We start from the raw sequence: 19,730 nt of genomic DNA, 5'->3' as shown, positions 1-19,730 counted from the left end.
GTAGATGAGATAGCCTTAGTGTGATCAGAACTGATTGGGGATTAGACAGCCCTCTAGTTAAATATGACTCAGTCTTGACAGGAGATTATAGGGCCTTAGTGGGTAAGCATTACAGGCGCTTTATTGGGGATTATATGGCCACAGTGAGTGAATGTGTATTGGACTTGTACCAGTAACTATTTACTCGTGTTTATGAATTTTTTGTAATGACCTGTGATATCTGTTGCATAAAGAATTTGAGACACCAAATAAGAAATAATTGTCTATTCTATGCAGTAACTTGGTAACCTAATGCCAATATCTGGACTGACAAGAACCGTTCTCCATGTCTGGAGCAAAGGCAACTGGTTGCTCTAAACATTGGTCATGAAAGATTATCATACATCATTTAAAGTGTTATGTGGCACTATCTTTGTGTATGGTTAAGCCTTATGGTTAAAGTGTTCGCTCATCACGACGAAGACCGGGGTTCAATTCCCCACATGGGTACAATGTGTGAAGCCCATTTCTGGTGTACCCCGCCGTGATATTGCTGGAATGTTACAAAAAGTGGCGTAAACCCAACTCACTCACTCACTTTCCCCAAAGTTCCTTCTGTTTCGGTGTGCTATGGGAATGTATGCATGTATGAACAGGTGCAGCAATGCATGATGGTCATGTACTAATGAACTCATAACATCTTTGTGTATGTTTCAGATGTGTTTCGAGCTGATCCAGACTATTTGGAAAATGAAGACAAGTACAAGTCTCTCAAGAGAGGTGTGGAGATTGAACTAATGTACTGATGCACATGCATAGCTCTCATGGCAGCAGTTAGAATCTGCGTCCAGTGTTATACAAGGGAAAGGATCAAATGGTTGTTTTGCATGTATGGAATGTATTGAGTTTCTAGATGGCCAACCCTTCCAAACATTATACTGGGAAGTCTTGCAGACACCAGGTCTGTTAGATGAGGATTGAGTGGTTACAATGTTTGACCTGGTTGATTGGATGTCATTGTGCTCCGACAGTGTGGTTGGTTGTCATGCAGTCGATCAACGGATTGAATGACTGATTATTTGCAGCCAACTTGATATGGCTGGATTACTACAGACTGTGACGTAAAACATCTCCTTTGACATTTACACTCTATTTTTGATAACTTAAAACACAATAATCTGGTACCTCTCCGTAATATTGCTGGAATATTGTTAAAAGCTGTGTAAAACTAACCTCACTCACTCACTCACTCCTTGCAGAGATTCTAGAAGAGTGCAGCTCTGATGAAGGGGAGAGCGGATCGGGGTCCAGCAGCGAGGAAGACAGTGATGAAGATGAGGAAGGTTTGTACAATGTCAAGTGGATATGTTGGCTTGGTAGTTAAGTAATTGCATCAGAAATATAACATATGTTATATTTGGGATTACACTTTCTCAGTCAAGTACAGATTCTAGTACTTTTTAGGGGTTGAGTCCCATCCGGGATTCGAACCCACACCCTCAGAGAGAGGCACCTAATCGCCAGCACACAAAGTCAGACGCCTAGACCGCTCAGCCACCGTGTCTTCCACAAAAAATGGAAGTCGGACAACTGGTAGTCTAGACTGCGGACTTTGTGTACCCCTCTGATAAGTGTTAATTGGCATGGCTCCCACGTCCGAAAGCTAATACCGGATGGGACTCAACCAAAAGTACTAGAATCTGTACTTTATAGAGAAAGTGTAATCCCAAATATATCATATGTTACATTTGACCACTTTCTAAAATGGCATTGTGTATTTCATGCATCAGAGCTTTCATGTCCATTTCCAGGCCTGACCTCCTTGTCATCTTCTGAACTTTGAATTTGTGTTTGTGAATATAAAAGACAATGTTCTTATGAATCTTTATGATATTGATGTATTGGGATTGATGTGGGGTATGGAAATAACTTGTGCAAATGCTTTACAATTAAAATGGAATTGGAACCACGGACCTTATGATCCGAGGTCAGAGTCATTGTCCATTTGACCAAAGAGGTTGAGCAGACATGGTAAGGATGTCATCTGTTGAAAGACACAACACCCTTCTACAGTAACACATTGCATCTTAAAATCCAAGGGTAGGAGCTTGAAATAATGAAAACTCATTGTAAAGAGTTTGGTAACAAATATGTTAGAGACATAATGTAACGATTTTATGAATACAATGTTAAGAGTTTGGTAACACACAATTATTGAAACACAACATTGAAGGGCAGTGTAACAAGTTTTGAAAGACAGCTAAGAGTTTGGAAACACATTGTAAAGAGTTTGGTAACAAATATGTTAGAGACATAATGTAATGATTTTATGAATACAATGTAAAGAGTTTGGTAACACACAATTATTGAAACACAACACTGAAGGGCAGTGTAAAAAGTTTTGAAAGACACTGTAAAGAGTTTTGAAAGACAGCTAAGAGTTTGGAAACACGTAAAGAGTTTGGTAACAAAAATGTTAGAGACATAATGTAATGATTTTATGAATACAATGTAAAGAGTTTGGTAACACACAATTATAGTGTAAAGAATTTTGAAACACATTATAAAGAGTCTTTTTAACACAAAGTCTATGAAAATGCAACACCAAAAGATTTGAAAAACAATGTAAAGATGTCACTGTTTCTAGATGAGGAAGCCAAACAGATAATCATTGACAACACTGAGACCAACCTGGTGGCCTTGCGCCGGACAATCTACCTGACCATCCAGTCAAGTCTGGACTTTGAGGAGTGTGCCCACAAGCTGCTCCGTATGGAGATGAAGCCAGGACAAGAAGTAAATATACTGAAGTCCAAAAGAAATGCAACCATTACAAATGTTTGAAATTACAGGAAATGACCCTCTCATCAGTTGTGTGTTCTGATGACACAGACATGGCTGCTAATGTAGACCATACTCGATTCTGAAATTTCATTTTCCATGACTCGTGACGTTACCAAATGGCAGAGTTTCATGATGTGTTACTGACATTATCAAACAACATGCCTGGTTATAAATAAAGATAATTTGAGTGTTCAGTTTAAGGACCCACACTGCATTTTTTGCACATTTTCAGAAGCAAACATCAATCACTTTATTCACCATTACATCACATATTGGACGAGTTGCGTTCCTTTTGGAACTGTGTATAGTTCCATTCCAGCTACTGGTAGTTAACACTTTGACTGCCACCACGAGTATACTCGTAGTATCAATGTCTGGCCCAATTTGCCACTATGAGTTATTTCGTGGCTATATCGGTGGTATTTTAAAAAAAGTTTCACATGTTGGCAAAACAGCACAAGAAGCAATCGTCTCCTGGTGGTAACAAAGAATGCCAGGACAAGTTTGTTTCTTGTGCTTGTGACACTGGTAACTCAGTCCTCTAAAATTCTGCAATTTGCTGTGCTGACTTGCATTCCAGGGTGTCCCAGAATCCATTTAATCCAAAATTGTCCTGGCGATGATTCATCAGCACTGTACCCATTTCCTTGCCCCTCACATTGATGCAAACCGCCTCCGTGGTGTAGTGGTTAGAGCATTCGCTCGGAGAGAGGAAGGTCCCGGGTTCAATCCCGACCGATACCAAAAGACGTTAAAATATGGTACTTGTTGGTCCCTGCCTGGCTCTCGGCAATAATGGGTACAACAAGGACTGGTCGGCTCGGAATCAGTATAATATGTCTGAGTGGGGTATTCATGCTTCACTGCGGCATGGTATCTCAGTGGGCTAGCACTATAAAACCAGCTTAAATCTGGGCTAGTACAAGCAGCCGCACATACCCATACACACGCATGCACTTCATCATATGAGCGAAATATTCTCAAGCACGACGTTAAACCCAATTTCACCTCACCTCACCTCACATTGATGCTAAACTTTGTAGGGCCAGCATCACTGTGGTCCTTCAGATAACATGAACTATTAAACATAGTGTGTTAAAACATCAGAGGTTTCAGTGCACATAAACATATTTCCATGATGTAGTACCCATGAAACCATAGCAACACAGAGACACAGATGAACCCTGTTTACAAAAGCTGTCATAGCCGACATGTGTCTATAAATAGCATTGTTTCGGTGCCATAACTATTCAAAGTTTAGAAGAAAAATGAGCTGACATATTTATGCTTATAATGTTAGATTTATTGTAGATTTATTTCTCAAAAATTGACTTGCACCTGGTGCAAATTAGACTAATAACTAGGTTGCACTGTGTAATATTGGGTTGCACTAGTGCAAGTAACAAAGCACTAAATGTTTATATTTTCCTTTTTCACAGATTCCTGATAATAATTTGGCTGTTTCCTGTATGAAATGAAATTCTCCTTTCTAATGTATGTCTCCTTCATCAGGTGGAACTGTGCAACATGATTCTCGATTGCTGCGCCCAGCTGAGAACATATGAAAAGTTCTTTGGTCTGCTAGCACAGGTATTGTTATTGCATTTTACAAGTTCCCCACAGATTTGGAGTTCATCAGATTGCTAGGTGTAAATGAAAAGTGTATACTTCATTTATTGGTATAAATGGTGTATACCGTCACAGATGAGATTGCCATTGAATGCTTCTTTGTTTCCGTGGCATGGAACAGCATAGTGGTTAAAGTGCGCTTTTCAAGGTGGAAGCCCATTTTTTATCAGACTTATACAGTGTGGGAAGCCCATTTCTGCCATTCTCTATTGCTTGAATATTGGTAAATGCAACATTAAACAAAACTTAATCACACTTTGTATCTGCCAAAGCTCATTTTGCCAGCATGTAAGGGCTATTGTCATCACTGTTAAGACCACAAGTATTCCAGTAATCTCATTCATTTGAATACCTGTGAAGGTCCGAGATAGAATTGTTCTTCAGTAACCCATGCTTGTCGTAAGAGGCGACTATGGGATTGGGTGGTCAGGTTCGCTGACTTGGTTGACATACGTCATCTGTTCCCAATTGAGCAGATTGATGCTCATGCTGTTGATCACTGGATTGTCCGGTCGTGACACGATTATTTACAGACCGCCACCATATAGGTGGAATATTGCTGAGTACGGAGTAAAACTAAACTCACTCACTGACTCATTCATTCGAATCGCCTGCAGGCTTTCCTCACATATTTAGCTGATAGACCTTGATAGGTCTGAAATTTATTTAGTTCATGTTTTACTGCTACAGTTCTTTATTAAATGATGTTACAATAACATAAATTATCCTCTGATTTAAGGACATGATTCTCTGTGAAAATAAGACATTGACACCTCTATGATTCTCTCAGCGTTTCTGTCAACTGGACAAGAAGTACGTGGAGCCATTCCAGACCACTTTCATAGAACAGTATGAGACCATTCACAGACTGGAGACAAACAAACTGAGGAACGTTGCTAAATTCTTCGGTCATCTTCTCTACAGTGATGCCATCAGCTGGGGGGTGAGTTGTCATATCCTGCCTTTGTTCTTAAACAATGTTTTGTTAGATGTGTGGTAATATCTATGTTGAAAAACTTTAAATATTAACATACTGTAGACATTTGCAGTTTAACCTCTGTGGTAATCTATATGCTTGATTAGTCATCGTATCTTTCTTAAATGGAAAAAAATCATTCATTGAAGACTTACCTTTTAAGGTGGAACATCCCGTGAAGATCTGGGTCAAAATTGATCTTCATTAACCAACGCTTGTCGTAAGAGGCAGCTAAGGGGATAGGGTGGTCAGTCCTCAAATCCCAATTGCATAGATTGATGCTCATGATGTTGATCACTGGATTGTATGGTCCAGACTGGATTATTTACAGGCCGTTGCCATATAGCTGCAATATGCTCAGTGCAGCGTAAAACTAAACTTGCTCATTCACTTACTTCAAGGTGGAACATTATGTTTTGTGTATGTTATGGGTTTAGACAGATTGGCAGACAGTTCTTCTTTCAACAGACAGTACGAACATGCTTGAACATAACTTTGAATCCAGTTCAACACGATTACGAGTCTTGGTTTGTTAGCACCATACCTGTGTTATTGGGTTTTACAACCCGTGAAGATCCAGGTAAGAATTGATCTTCAACATCCCGTCCTTGTAAGAGGCCACTAATGGGATCGAGTGGTCAGACTCACTGACTTGGTTGACACGTTATCGTATCCCAACTGCGTAGATTGATGCTCATGCAGTTGATCACTGGATTGTCTGGTCAAGACTTGATTATTTACAGACTGCTGCTACATAGCTGGAATATTGCTGAGTGTGGTGTAAAACTAAACTCACTCACTCACTATTGGGTTCTGTCATGACAAGTAACCTCATTCAGTCGTAGCAAACAGAGGTCACATGATGTTTGTTATGTCTGGAGTTAAGGCTGATCAGATTGACCATGAGCATTTCTGTGTAGGTGTTGGTGTGTGTGAAGCTGAATGAGGAGGACACGACATCAGCCAGTAGGATCTTCATCAAGATCTTGTTCCAGGAATTATCCGAATACATGGGTTTGCCAAAGCTCAATGATCGTCTCAAAGACCCGTAAGTAAATTAGTGTATTTCATCACTCATGTCATGATTTTAGTTGACTTTGTTGTATTGATGGCTTCTTTTTGTGCTGGTAGAGAAATGAGAATTTCTCAACTCTTTGATCTGGAAGTTACATTGTCTGAAGCTGACTCAGTAACAATAAAAGCTTGTGGGATTAAAGAGACCTTCTTTCCTACCTAAAGTGAGGCAGTTGGATAAGCACACATGAATGATCGAGGTTTGATTCCTGATATTGTTTTGTTACTGGGAGACGTTTTACTATTTGTAGTAGCCCTGCTGATAAAAAACAGGAATGACATAAAAAAGGAGCAGTGTTTCATTGTTCCTATGGGTTTTGGTCATGATAGGACTGAAATATTGCCGATGTGACTTAAAATCTTTAACTCGCTCACTCCCTATGGGTTTTGAGGCAGGACTTCACTATGGTATGAGGACTGGGTTCATGGTGGTTTGAGGCAGGGATTCACTGTGGTTTGAGGGCAGGGTTTTATGGTGGTTTGAAGGCAGGATTTTATGTTGGTTTGAGGGTAGGCTTTCACTATGTTTTGAGGGCATGGTTTCTTGTTGATTTGATGCAGGGATTCACTATGGTGTGAGGGCAGGGCTTCATGGTGGTTGGATGCATGGATTCATGGTGGTTTGATCCATGGATTTATGGTGGTTTGATCCATGGATTTATGGTGGTTTGATGCAGGGATTCACTATGGTGTGAGGGCAGGGCTTCATGGTGGTTGGATGCATGGATTCATGGTGGTTGGATGCATGGATTCATGGTGGTTTGATCCATGGATTTATGGTGGTTTGATCCATGGATTTATGGTGGTTTGATGCAGGGATTCACTATGGTGTGAGGGCAGGGCTTCATGGTGGTTGGATGCATGGATTCATGGTGGTTTGATCCATGGATTCATGGTGGTTTGATCCATGGATTTATGGTGGTTTGATCCATGGATTCATGGTGGTTTGATCCATGGATTCATGGTGGTTTGATCCATGGATTTATGGTGGTTTGATCCATGGATTTATGGTGGTTTGATGCAGGGATTCACTTTGGTGTGAGGGCAGGGCTTCATGGTGGTTGGATGCATGGATTCATGGTGGTTGGATGCATGGATTCATGGTGGTTTGATCCATGGATTTATGGTGGTTTGATCCATGGATTCATGGTGGTTTGATCCATGGATTTATGGTGGTTTGATCCATGGATTTATGGTGGTTTGATCCATGGATTTATGGTGGTTTGATGCAGGGATTCACTATGGTGTGAGGGCAGGGCTTCATGGTGGTCCATGGATTCATGGTGGTTGGATGCATGGATTCATGGTGGTTTTATGCATGGATTCATGGTGGTTTGATGCAGGGTTTCATGGTGGTTTGTGGAAGGCTTCATGAAAGACTGATGAATGAATGGCCAATGTAATGTTTGATGTTATTTGTCAGCAGTCTCGTCATCATATGTTTGTTTCTGGTTTCAGAACACTTCAAGAATATTTTGAAGGAATCATGCCGCGGGATAATCCCAAGAATACGCGTTTTGCTATAAACTTTTTTACAACAATCGGTCTTGGAGGACTAACGTAAGTGTAAATTGACTAAAACTTCCTATTTACCACTAATGACATATTTTAATTCAGTCATTTACACATGCTTTAAATTGGAGACTGATAGTACTTTATCAATTACATTTGAAATTAGTCATGTGTGTTGCCACACTATAATATGTCATTCTCTTTTGAGAAAATTATTTTCTTTAAGAATTGTAGAGGACAGGCTATTTTAGTAAATATCTGCCCTGTCAGGAAGTGTATATGAATTGACAATGTAATTCCAACAACATCCTCATCACAGGGATGATCTTCGTGACCACCTGAAGACAATGACCAAACAGCTGATGCAGCAGCAACAACAGCAACAGCAGCAGGAATCTGAGTCTTCATCGGACTCATCAGATAGTGACAGCTCCGATAGTGACAGCTCCTCCTCCAGCAACAGCTCTGACTCAGGTAATGCAGCAGGATAGGCTGGTGTTGATCACAGGTGTAGATGGTGGGGGTAATGCAGCAGGATAGGCTGGTGTTGATCACAGGTGTAGATGGTGGGGGTAATGTAGCAGTATAGGCTGGTGATCATCACATGTGTAGATGGTGGGGGTAATGCAGCAGTATAGACTAGTGATCATCACAGGTGTAGATGGTAGGGGTAATGTAGCAGGATAGGCTGGTGATCATCACAGGTGTAGATGGTGGGGTAATGTAGCAGGATAGGCTGGTGATCTGGTGTATCATCAGGAGGTGTCAGATGTGTGGGTGGTAATGTAGCAGGATAGGCTGGTGATCATCACAGGTGTAGATGGTGGGGGTAATGCAGCAGGATAGGCTGGTGATCATCACAGGTGTAGATGGTGGGGGTAATGCAGCAGGATAGGCTGGTGATCATCACAGGTGTAGATGGTGGGGGTAATGTAGCAGTATAGGCTGGTGATCATCACATGTGTAGATGGTGGGGTAATGCAGCAATGCAGCAGGTGTAGATGGTGTGGGTAATGATCATCACAGGTGTAGATGGTGGGGGTAATGTAGCAGGATAGGCATGGTGATCATCACAGGTGTAGATGGTGGGGGTAATGTAGCAGGATAGGTGTAGATGGTGGGGCTGGTGATCATCACAGGTGTAGATGGTGGGGTAATGTAGCAGGATAGGCTGGTGATCATCACAGGTGTAGATGGTGGGGCAGTAATGCAGCAGTATAGGCTGGTGATCATCACAGGTGTAGATGGTGGTGGGGTAATGTAGCAGGATAGGCTGGTGATCATCACAGGTGTAGATGGTGGGGGTAATGTCAGCAGTGATAGGCTGGTGATCATCACAGGTGTGGTGGGGCAATGCAGCAGGATAGGCTGGTGATCATCACTCACAGGTGTAGATGGTGGGGTAATGCAGCAGGATAGGCTGATGATCATCACAGGTGTAGATGGTGGGGGTAATGTAGCAGGATAGGCTGGTGATCATCACAGGTGTAGATGGTGGGGTAATGCAGATAGCAGGGTAATGCAGCAGGATAGGCTGGTGATCATCACAGGTGATGGTGGGGTAATGGTGTAGATGGTGATCATCACAGGTAATGGTGGGGGTAATGTAGCAGGATAGGCTAATCATCACCAGTGTAGATGGTGCAGGATAGGCATGGTGATCATCACAGGTGTAGATGGTGGGGGTAATGTAGCAGTATAGGCTGGTGATCATCACAGGTGTAGATGGTAGGGGTAATGTAGCAGGATAGGCTGGTGATCATCACAGGTGTAGATGGTGGGGGTAATGTAGCAGTATAGGCTGGTGATCATCACATGTGTAGATGGTGGGGGTAATGCAGCTGTATAGGTTGGTGATCATCCCATGTGTAGATGGTGGGGGTAATGCAGATGTATAGGCTGGTGATCATCCCAGGTGTAGATGGTGGGGGTAATGCAGCAGTATAGGCCGGTGATCATCACATGTGAAGATGTTGGGGCTTCATAGTGCATGAACCCTTTTGTTGGGAGGTTTCTTGAATGAATTTGGTCTATGATTATTTTTACATAACTTGGTTGGAAGGCTTCTCTAGCTTGTTAATATGGAGCTTTACTTCAGGACTTATGGCAACTGTCTTTATGTTCAAGCCAGATATCTGAACAATGTTTCCATCTGTTTTAGACTCTGACAGCAGCTCATCAGACTCAGGCTCAGAGACAGAGACAAGGAAGAAGAAGAAAAGCAAGCCAGCAGCCAAGACCAAGCACAGCAGCAAAGAGGAAAACTCCGACCAGGACAGCAGAAGACACAGACGAGAATATGCCAACGGAGACTACAGTCATCACAGCAATAGAGAGAACAAGAAGAAGAAGAGAAGAAATGAACAGGAGGAAGAAGACATGGACTACGAAAAACCGAGAAGGGAAGACTCCGAACTGACAATTACCGACAAGTGCGTGATGACGAAATGTACACTGATTCCTGGGATAGACGGACTCGTGATAATCGAGTGTCAGACACTAGACGTGAGACTGAAAACAGACGCGATAGAAATCGAGAACCTATCGATCGAAATCATCGGCTGGACAATCAGTTTGACGAAAGGACAGACCGTAGAAATAATAAAAAACTTAGGTCACCTGTTAATGAAATGCGCCGAGACAGACAGAATGACGGACGCTTTGATGGACAGGGGGATGGGCTCAAGTTGAAACATAAACAACGAACATCAGATCGCGATCGGAGTGATCGCGAGGTTGATAAAGATGTTGGTAGGGACCGTGATCGTGAAAGAAATAGGCGAAGGCACTGAGTTTGATTATCATGACTATGGTGTGTTCACAGGCTGTCTTGAAATGTACCCCAGCTGTCATTCCATGTTGCATGCAGCTGACACAAGGTACAAGTGCTTTGTTGATTGCTTGAAATAAATAAATCTATGTGTATGTAGGAATATATATATAAAAGTGATTTCAGGAGTGAGGGAAGACTGACTTCCAAGGCACCTTTGTTTGATTTCTTCCATTGGTGCCGATCATGGATAATCATGTGTGATTTTAATTATGCTGAGGTGAATCTCAGCTGGTGTTGTGCTCAAGTCTGCGATTGAAGGTTGCAGGAGAGTGATCATTTTGGTCCTGAAGCCACAATGGGGGATGGATTGGGTGTTGTCCCCAAAATGTGGCGCTTTCACCAAACAATAATCAGGTTTTCCCTCTGATATGTTCCTTTGGAATCATGAACAATAAAAATACCATCCGTCAAAGAATTGTGATGATTGTTTGTGCACTTTGTTGAACATTATGGAATATGTTTTGTTTCTTGAATGTTTTTCTTTTAAGTGTCTGGTATTTTAAACATACTGAAACTTTCAAGATGCATTTGTAACTCATTTTCATTTCATGAAATTTATATTGTGCACTTCACGTACAAGCAAATCAAAGTATTTCAAGGGTTAAAGCTTAATGTTGACACACACGAAAACAGCTTTTAGTGAGTGATGAACCATTTGATGTTTTACGGATATTGGGTGTGGGATGCAACTATTCACCAAGAAAATAAATATAAAACAATTACTAATCATGCACTGAACTTGAAGGAAAGTTTTGCTCCACCTCAGTTTGGCCGTGAATAAAAAATTACTTGTTTGTTCCAGCCCCAATCCCTAAATATCAAATGGTTTCTCCTTTAAATATGTCTGGAAATATATATAACGTATTATACTTTTTAAGTCCTAAGTAAATGTCACGAGGAGGTCCTCGGTTTGTTAATGTACTTAAGATCATGCTTTTCTTTTTTTCAATGAATCTGCAACGAAATTGGCTTGAGCTATTCATAAACTGATTTTCCACATAAAGATATTATCACTGTTAGGTCATGGTTACATTTTGATTCCTGGCAAGATTATTATTGTTAATCAGAGTTATGTTTGTATGTACAAGAATGTCTGTCATGGTGTACACTGCATGGTGTTCCTACATGAGCCTACATGACCCAGCACGGTGTACACTGGTGTTCACAGGATTGAATCAGAGCCTAGTGGCCCCAGCATGGTATACACTGTCTGGTGTTCCCAGCATGGAGTCAGAGCCTAGTGGACCCAGCTGTGGTATACACTGTCTGGTGTTCCCAGGATGGAGTCAGAGCCTAATGGACCCAGCACGTTGTACACTGTCTGGTGTTACCAGCATGGAGTCAGAGCCTGAGCCTGGTGGACCCAGCACAGTGTACACTGTCTGGTGTTCCCAGGATGGTGTCAGGGCCTAGTGGCCCCGGCATGGTGTACACTGTCTGGTGTCCTCAGGCTAGAGTCAGAACCTAGTGACCCCAGCACGGTGTACACTGTCTGGTGTGCTCAGGATAGAGTCAGATCCTAGTGGACACAGCACGGTGTACACTATCTCATGTTTTCTGGATGGAGTCAGAGCATAGTGGCCCCAGCATGGTGTACACTATCTGGTGTTTTCAGGATGGAGTCAGAGCATAGTGGCCCCAGCACGGTGTACACTGTCTGGTGTTCCCAGGATTGAGTTAGATCCTAGTGGACCCAGCACGGTGTACACTGTCTGGTGTTCTCAGGATAGAGTCAGATCCAAGTGGCCCCAGCACGGTGTACACTGTCTGGTGTTCCCAGGATTGAGTCAGATCCTAGTGGCCCCAGCACGGTGTACACTGGTGTTCCCAGGATTGAGTCAGATCCTAGTGGCCCCAGCATGGTGTACACTGTCTGGTGTTCCCAGGATATAGTCAGAACCTAGTGGCCCCAGCAGGGTGTACACTGGTGTTCTCAGGATAGAGTCAGAACCTAGTGGCCCCAGCACGGTGTATACTGTCTGGTGTTCTCAGGATAGAGTCAGATCCTAGTGGCCCCAGCACGGTGTACACTGGTGTTCCCAGGATAGGAGTCAGATCCTAGTGGCCCCAGCACGGTGTACACTGTCTGGTGTTCCCAGGATGGAGTCAGATCCTAGTGGCCCCAGCACGGTGTACACTGGTGTTCTCAGGATAGAGTCAGATCCTAGTGGCCCCAGCACGGTGTATACTGTCTGGTATTCCTAGTTTGGAGTCAGAGCCTGGTGGCCCCAGCATCTTGTACATACTATAGTGTTTCCAGCATGGTGTTCCCAGCTTGGTCCCAGCGTACATGTACAGCAGAGATCATTTGCTCATAATTTCAGTAACTGGAGTGTGTAGTGTACATCCAGAATATTGCCACGGTGGTGTTAAGCAAAACACTCAAAATCTCCCTAGTTCAGTAGATTACCGAGGAGTAGTTGATTTGAAGGTCTGAGTTAATCACAAGAAGTCTACTTTGAGGCGACACATTTTTATGTGTTCACTATAATTTGTAATCAGTAATTCCCACATTACATCTAAAAATAGATGCAAGCAATGTCATGCCATCAGGTCGTGGACAATGTACTGATTGTTTAATCAGTTGTTAGATGTGTTTTGTGTGAGGCACACCAGACTGTATCCTGTTGATATCAATACTTTATTATATATTTATTATTATATAAGTAGGGGCGGTGGGGTAGCCTAGTAGTTAAAGCGTTTGCTCGTTCCGATCCACATGGGCACAATGTGTTAAGCCCATTTCTGGTGTCCCCAGCCGTGATATTGCTGGAATATTGCTAAAAGCAGCGTAAAACTAAACTCAGTCAGTCAGTCAGTATTATATAAGTAGTACCTCAACAATATGTAAGGTGAAACACCGACCAGTGACATGGCACATGTAATTATATGCAATTTAAGAGGGGATGTATGAGTGCACTCCCTCTTTGATGCATGTTCGACATTATTCATTCAGGAAGTTTGAAAATGATTTGCTAAAATTTAACCCATGGTGACAACTTATTTGGTGATCAGGATTGAAGAATCAGTTGATATGCCATTAGCATAGATCGATACTCATGATGTTAGTCACTGGATTGTCTGGTTCTGTCTGGTCACAGATTACTGTATTATTACTAAGAGTTTTCTAAGTGGCCTTGAACAACAAACATTTAAAGAAATATTTTCGTTAAAGGAATACAAGAACTGAAGGCACGTTTCCACATTACAAAATGCTCCTTTTTTCCAAAGAAACTCTATCAGTGCTTGTAAATAATACTAGTTTTAGCAGTGCTGACAGCTGTGAGATTAATATTCAAGAAAAACATATTTAACATATTTTCACAGTTGTATTGAGAATATATCGGCAGTGGTGTTTTGACTGCTGATAATACTCACTGTGTTCATCTCAGTGCTTATGACGTTCCTAGGAAGATCTTTTTTGACAATAATGGTGCGATTGGAATTGATATAAAAAGTTAAGGCCATTGTTTATCATGACTGCTATATTTTTTTGAGCAGTTGTTTGCTTTGCCTATTTTTGGGGACAGTTTGGTATAATTTTCTGTTATCATTAATTCAGGACGTAGAGTTAGTAAGTGAGTGTAGCTTTGCATTTGTTCAGCAACAGTAGAGAAATATTATGGTATAATTTTCTGTTAACCTAATTTCAGGACATAGAGTGAGGGAGTATAGCTTTGAGAATTTTCAGCAAAAATACAGCAATATCGTGGTGTCCAAACTTGACCAGCATTATGTCCGTGAATGCCACTGAGTGCTTTTGTTTGGTTTCTGGGGAAGAATCATAGGTATCAGTATTGGAATTGTGTATACCAGACACTGGGCCAAGAACCTGATGAGTTTCATTTACAAGAGTGTGTTCTGTAGGTAAGGTTATTTCATATACTCATGGAAACAAATAAGGAAAACATGAAAGTACAAGTGTTCCTTTATTTATTTCCAGAATTTCACTCACAGTGCAATACAAAGCTTGTGAAGAAACCTGGAAAGACATACAGGAACACTTGTACTTTCATGTGTTCCCTTATTTGTTTCCATGAGTATATGTACTCATAATTATTCTGAGATAGAAGTGGTAAAGAAACATACATTTCAGTGCAAAGCGAAATTAGACTGACAGTAATTACATCTGCAAAATCAGGATCATTGATGATGTCATTGTGTAAATGTACAATAAACTATGATTATGAACATTCTGATGGAACTAACCGATGTAGCAAAATGTGTTTTTAGGTACCAGACACTTACTGTATATGTGTATATTAAAATATGGGTTTGTTATAAGTGTACTTTACAGTAAGTGACGAACCATGAAGATCGCAATTAGAATTGATCTTCAGTAACCCATGCTTGTTGTAGGAGACTTAACAGGATCGGGTGGTCAGGCTCGCTGACTTGGTTGACACATGTCATCGTATCCCAATTGTGTAGATCAATGCTAATGCTGTTGGTCACTGGATTGTCTGGTCCTAACTGGATTATTTACAGACTGCTGCCATATAGCTGGAATATTGCTGAGTGCCGCGTAAAACTAAACTCACTCACTACAGTATGTGAGCTATAAATTCAACTGAATAATTCCACAGAGAAAAGGTATCTGAAAGCTATTGTCCCTGACCCGTCCATTGCTTTGGTAATGAATGAGACTGCGGTATTGTTTTCTGACCTCCAGTTTAAAATGATAGCCATGTATTGCCCAGGTATTGTCAGATTAGATGTGAATGCTATGTATTACAATGGGTGTCCAACTTGTTATGTGTCCTTTGGCAGTTCAAGGTGGTGTTGATTCTCATTACTCTGATGAAAATAGGAACAATATAGTGTCTATCAAAACGGCAGACGCTCAAGACATGACAGTGAATTTCATTAGTGCTATAGATTTCTATAATATTTCTATTAAAGGTTTCATGACCTTGTGATTAGTACCATGTCAATTTTTTTCTATGTATTTAGAGGAATCATTGACAGTTTAACACTGCAATGTTAAATGAGAAGAAAAAAAAACTTCCTGGGACTTCCAGTATGTCCAAGTCTAGTGTTTATTGGTTTTTCATTTGGTGAAAACATTTTTTGTCAAGTACATTATTTTTACTGTTAACTATTTTATTTGAAAAAAAAAATATTGGAGAACATGATGTATAGTTTTTCCTTATTTTGTTTTCAAGATAAGATTTTGTCCAAGTCTTTGAAAATATATATACATTTCTTTGAGAGGATTGTAGGCATGTTGTAATTTCAGTTCTATGTTTCTGCTGATTTTCATGTTTTTCATATTTTGGGCCCCAAATGTGTCTTGTACATTTCACCCATTTCATCATGTTTTACATTTATTAAAATATTTTGCACTCCTGAAGTATTTGAATTTAAAAAAAGGCCCAGGTTAAAATATGACATCATGTGAATGTTGATTTATGAATTTATTTTGAATTGGTGACCTTGTATTGACAGCCTGTGAACACTTAATTCTCAGTGTGTATTTGTTTGAAATGAATGAGACAATTATTCAGTGGGAATGTGAGGGATTTGATCGTTTTGTATGTAACCTGCGCCTTTACTCAAAGCATTCTGTGAGTGTTGACAATAAATTGTCAGATTTGTACTCAGATCTCCCTGTCATTGTTTTTCAAATTCAAATATTTAAATGACCAACCGCCTCCATGGTTAGTGGTTAGAGCGTCCCTCTGGGAGCGGAAGGTCGCAGGTTCGATCCCCGGCCGCATCATACCAAAAAACGTTAAAATATGGTACTTGTTGGTCCCTGCCTGGTGCTTGGCATTAATGGGTACAACAAGGACTGGTCGGCTCGGAGTCAGTATAATGTGTCTGAGTGGGTATTCATGCTTCACTGCGGCATGGTATCTCAGTGAGTTAGCAATAAAAAACAGCTTAAGTCTGGGCTAGTACAAGCAGCCACACATACACACGCATGCCTGTCGTCATATGAGCAAAATATTCTGAAGCACTACCTTAAACCCCATTTCACCTCACTTAAGATCCAGATGCTTTTGGAACAAACCTCAAATATCTCTGGGCACTTACCCTACTGTTGTTTTTGGACACTACATCTTTGACTTCTAGGATCATATTGCCGTTGTTGATGACCTTGACCTTGACCTTGTGGAAGAGGTGGATCAGTTCAGGCATCTTATCACCTCACCTCACTTAAGGCCCGAACTGGAGGCATGTTGATTAAAGTGCCATAAAATCCATCCTTGATTATTTAATGTACTGTATGATTCTATGTTTAAAGACGACCTTAGCAGGCATGGACAGAGGGCAAGTATCAATCCCTCAACAGTGTCAGACCAGTATACCATAAATAATGGTATTTCTAGGTACCCTGCCTTGCAAAGACTGGCTGAGTTCAGTCAGTACATTGTGTCTGAAGGGAGTTTCACAGTGGTGCCACCCCCTCGCCACCATTTATAAAAGTTGGCACAGCTTTCATGCGATCAGTGATTCATTGGACGGCTACTGTTAGCATGCTATCAATAATAAAATGGCAAATGGGTCCAATATATTATGGCAAATGGGTCGAATATATTAATCATAAAATGAGTGAGTGAGTTTAATTTTACACCGCTTTTAGGGGGAACACCTGAAATGGGCTTCACACATTGTACCCATGTGTGGAATTGAACCCGGGTCTTCGGCGTGACGAGCCAACGCTTTAACCACAAGGCTATTTTGGAATGTTGCGGAGTGCGGCGGGAAAGAACCAACCAACCAACCAACCAACCGAGTTGAAACAAAGAGTTATCCCGAAATGTTTACATCAGAGAATGTAGGAGGAAAGCAACAAACAACAAAGAAATATACAAATAACCATTGTATTCTAAATGAACTGAGTTTACACTACAAAGAAATTACAATGGAAGTACAATATATGATGTGATATAAAACAGTGGTCATGGCAAAAAAGTCAATAATACAGTGATTATATCGACAAAAATATTCACCACCCCGCTGCAGTGGTCAAGCCTCCAAAAAGAGGCCCAGGCTGAGAATCCGGGGTGAACAATGCTCTTCACTGGTGGTCTTCTGTTATTGTGATATGACTGAGGCAAGACTTTAGCGAGTTTGTTATTAAAGAAGCCTCCAGTACGTTCTCTATCCGTTAGACTATACTGGAATAGACCCGTGAAGATCCGGGTTAGAATTGATCTTCAGTAACCCATGCTTGTAAGAGGCGACTAACGGATCGGGTGGTCAGGCTCGCTGACTTGGTTGACACATGTCATCGTATCCCAATTGCGTAGATAGATGCTCATGCTGTTGATCACCGGATTGTCAGGTGCCGACTCGATTATAGACAGACCACTGTCATATAGCTGGAATATTGCTGAGTGTGGCGTAAAGCTAAACTCACTCAATCACCCACTACACTGGAATATTCCAGATGCCCTAGAATGTTTAAGACCTAACTTCACTTATAGTCTTAATTTAGTAACAAGAACACTGCTGTCTACTGAATTTTAACAGAAACAATGCAGTACAAATACAACACTGTTCCACAATGAATAACACATAACAATTGCTCCCTCGTCTCAACATTTGATCACCGAGCACGTTACTGATTGAGTGAGGTAAGGATTATGCAGGCACTCGATTGTCTGCACAGGACAGGCAAGGTCAATCAGAGGACTATTGTTCAGAGGCCGTTGTCATATTACAGCTGTGGTGCACGTGGTTACAAAGGGTGAGTGGGTTTAGTTTTACGCCGCTTGTAGCTCTATTTCAGCAATATCACGGCGGGCGACACCAGAAACGGGCTTCACACATTGTACTCATGAGGGAAATTGAACCCAGTTGTCCGGTGTGACGAGCTAACACTTTAACCACTAGACTACCGCATCGCCCCCTTGTGATATACCTGTAACATTGCTTAATGGCTTTAAAACAAACTCACTGATAAATCAGATTACTCTGCTTTTTGTATTGAAAACACTTTTACTTAAAACACCTGTGTGATAATATTTCATTCACTGTATCCCAACGTTATCATTAAATATCAGATTATAAGTGTTATATCCAAATCGCCCCATTGGCATCATTATGTGATTAAAATAAGCATGAGAAACATATCGCAATACTATCGATCGAGCTTGATCGAACATGTTGCATAGGCAATAAAGGTTCAAACAGGTTCCTGGCGCCCTCATTATCATTATTAACATATTGTCAAAACATAATAAATAGCTTAGATACACCCCTGGCACTCAAACCCTGTGCTTGGTCTGGCACGACCAAGGCACGTAGCCCTTCGAGACCAATTAATCAGTGAGTGAGTGAGTGAGTTTAGTTTTACACCGCTCTCAGCAATATTCCAGCTATATGGCGGCGGTCTGTAAGTAATCGAGTCTGGACCAGACAATCCAGTGATCAACAGCATGAGCATTGATCTACGCAATTGGGAACCGATGACGTGTGTCAACCAAGTCAGCGAGTCTGACCACCCGATCCCGTTAGTCACCTCTTACGACAAGCATGGGTTACTGAAGATCAATATTCTAACCCGGATCTTCACGGGTCAATTAATCAGATTCCTGATCAAACCTCATAGTAGTTGTAAGAACCCACTATGATGTGGGCCAGATGGTCACGATGCTCGACCACTGTGACGTTGCATATGCTTTCAAGCACCAGAGCATCTAGTCTAGATTCGAGAACTTAAAAGCTCCTGTGGCAAATCTATGATATACTGAAAACCACAAACAAAACAAAGGCATTCTGTTCAGCGTATCCTTTACACAAGCAATGCGTTTTTCCGTTTGTCAGTAAATTGTACATGCCCACGATCCTGAAAACAATATTGTGAAAAATAATGAATATGTTTTGACCTTGTTATTTGAATCTATGTCACACGCGTAGGGTCAGATTGAG

The 19,730-nt window shown here is 41.3% G+C and overlaps 1 protein-coding gene across 1 annotated transcript in view; it reads left to right on the top strand.

Annotated features, from left to right (window-relative positions):
- The window catches only part of LOC124291133 (pre-mRNA-splicing factor CWC22 homolog), a 36,885-nt gene extending 25,019 nt beyond the window's left edge, over window positions 1-11,866 (top strand). Inside the window, 9 exon segments of the mRNA XM_046728043.1 lie at window positions 697-759; window positions 1,239-1,322; window positions 2,627-2,775; window positions 4,336-4,413; window positions 5,243-5,395; window positions 6,349-6,476; window positions 7,961-8,062; window positions 8,334-8,488; window positions 10,176-11,866. Of these exon segments, the coding sequence (XP_046583999.1) occupies window positions 697-759; window positions 1,239-1,322; window positions 2,627-2,775; window positions 4,336-4,413; window positions 5,243-5,395; window positions 6,349-6,476; window positions 7,961-8,062; window positions 8,334-8,488; window positions 10,176-10,705 (1,442 nt within the window). The 3' untranslated portion in view covers window positions 10,706-11,866.
- Window positions 11,867-19,730: the final 7,864 nt, after the last annotated feature.

The sequence above is a fragment of the Haliotis rubra genome, unplaced genomic scaffold (genome assembly GCF_003918875.1).
Source record: "Haliotis rubra isolate DU_JTF1 unplaced genomic scaffold, ASM391887v1 Scf483, whole genome shotgun sequence".
In the NCBI taxonomy this organism is placed as follows: domain Eukaryota; kingdom Metazoa; phylum Mollusca; class Gastropoda; order Lepetellida; family Haliotidae; genus Haliotis; species Haliotis rubra.
Note: the sequence above shows the minus strand (reverse complement) of the source record. Positions and strands in the feature narration are given on the sequence as shown.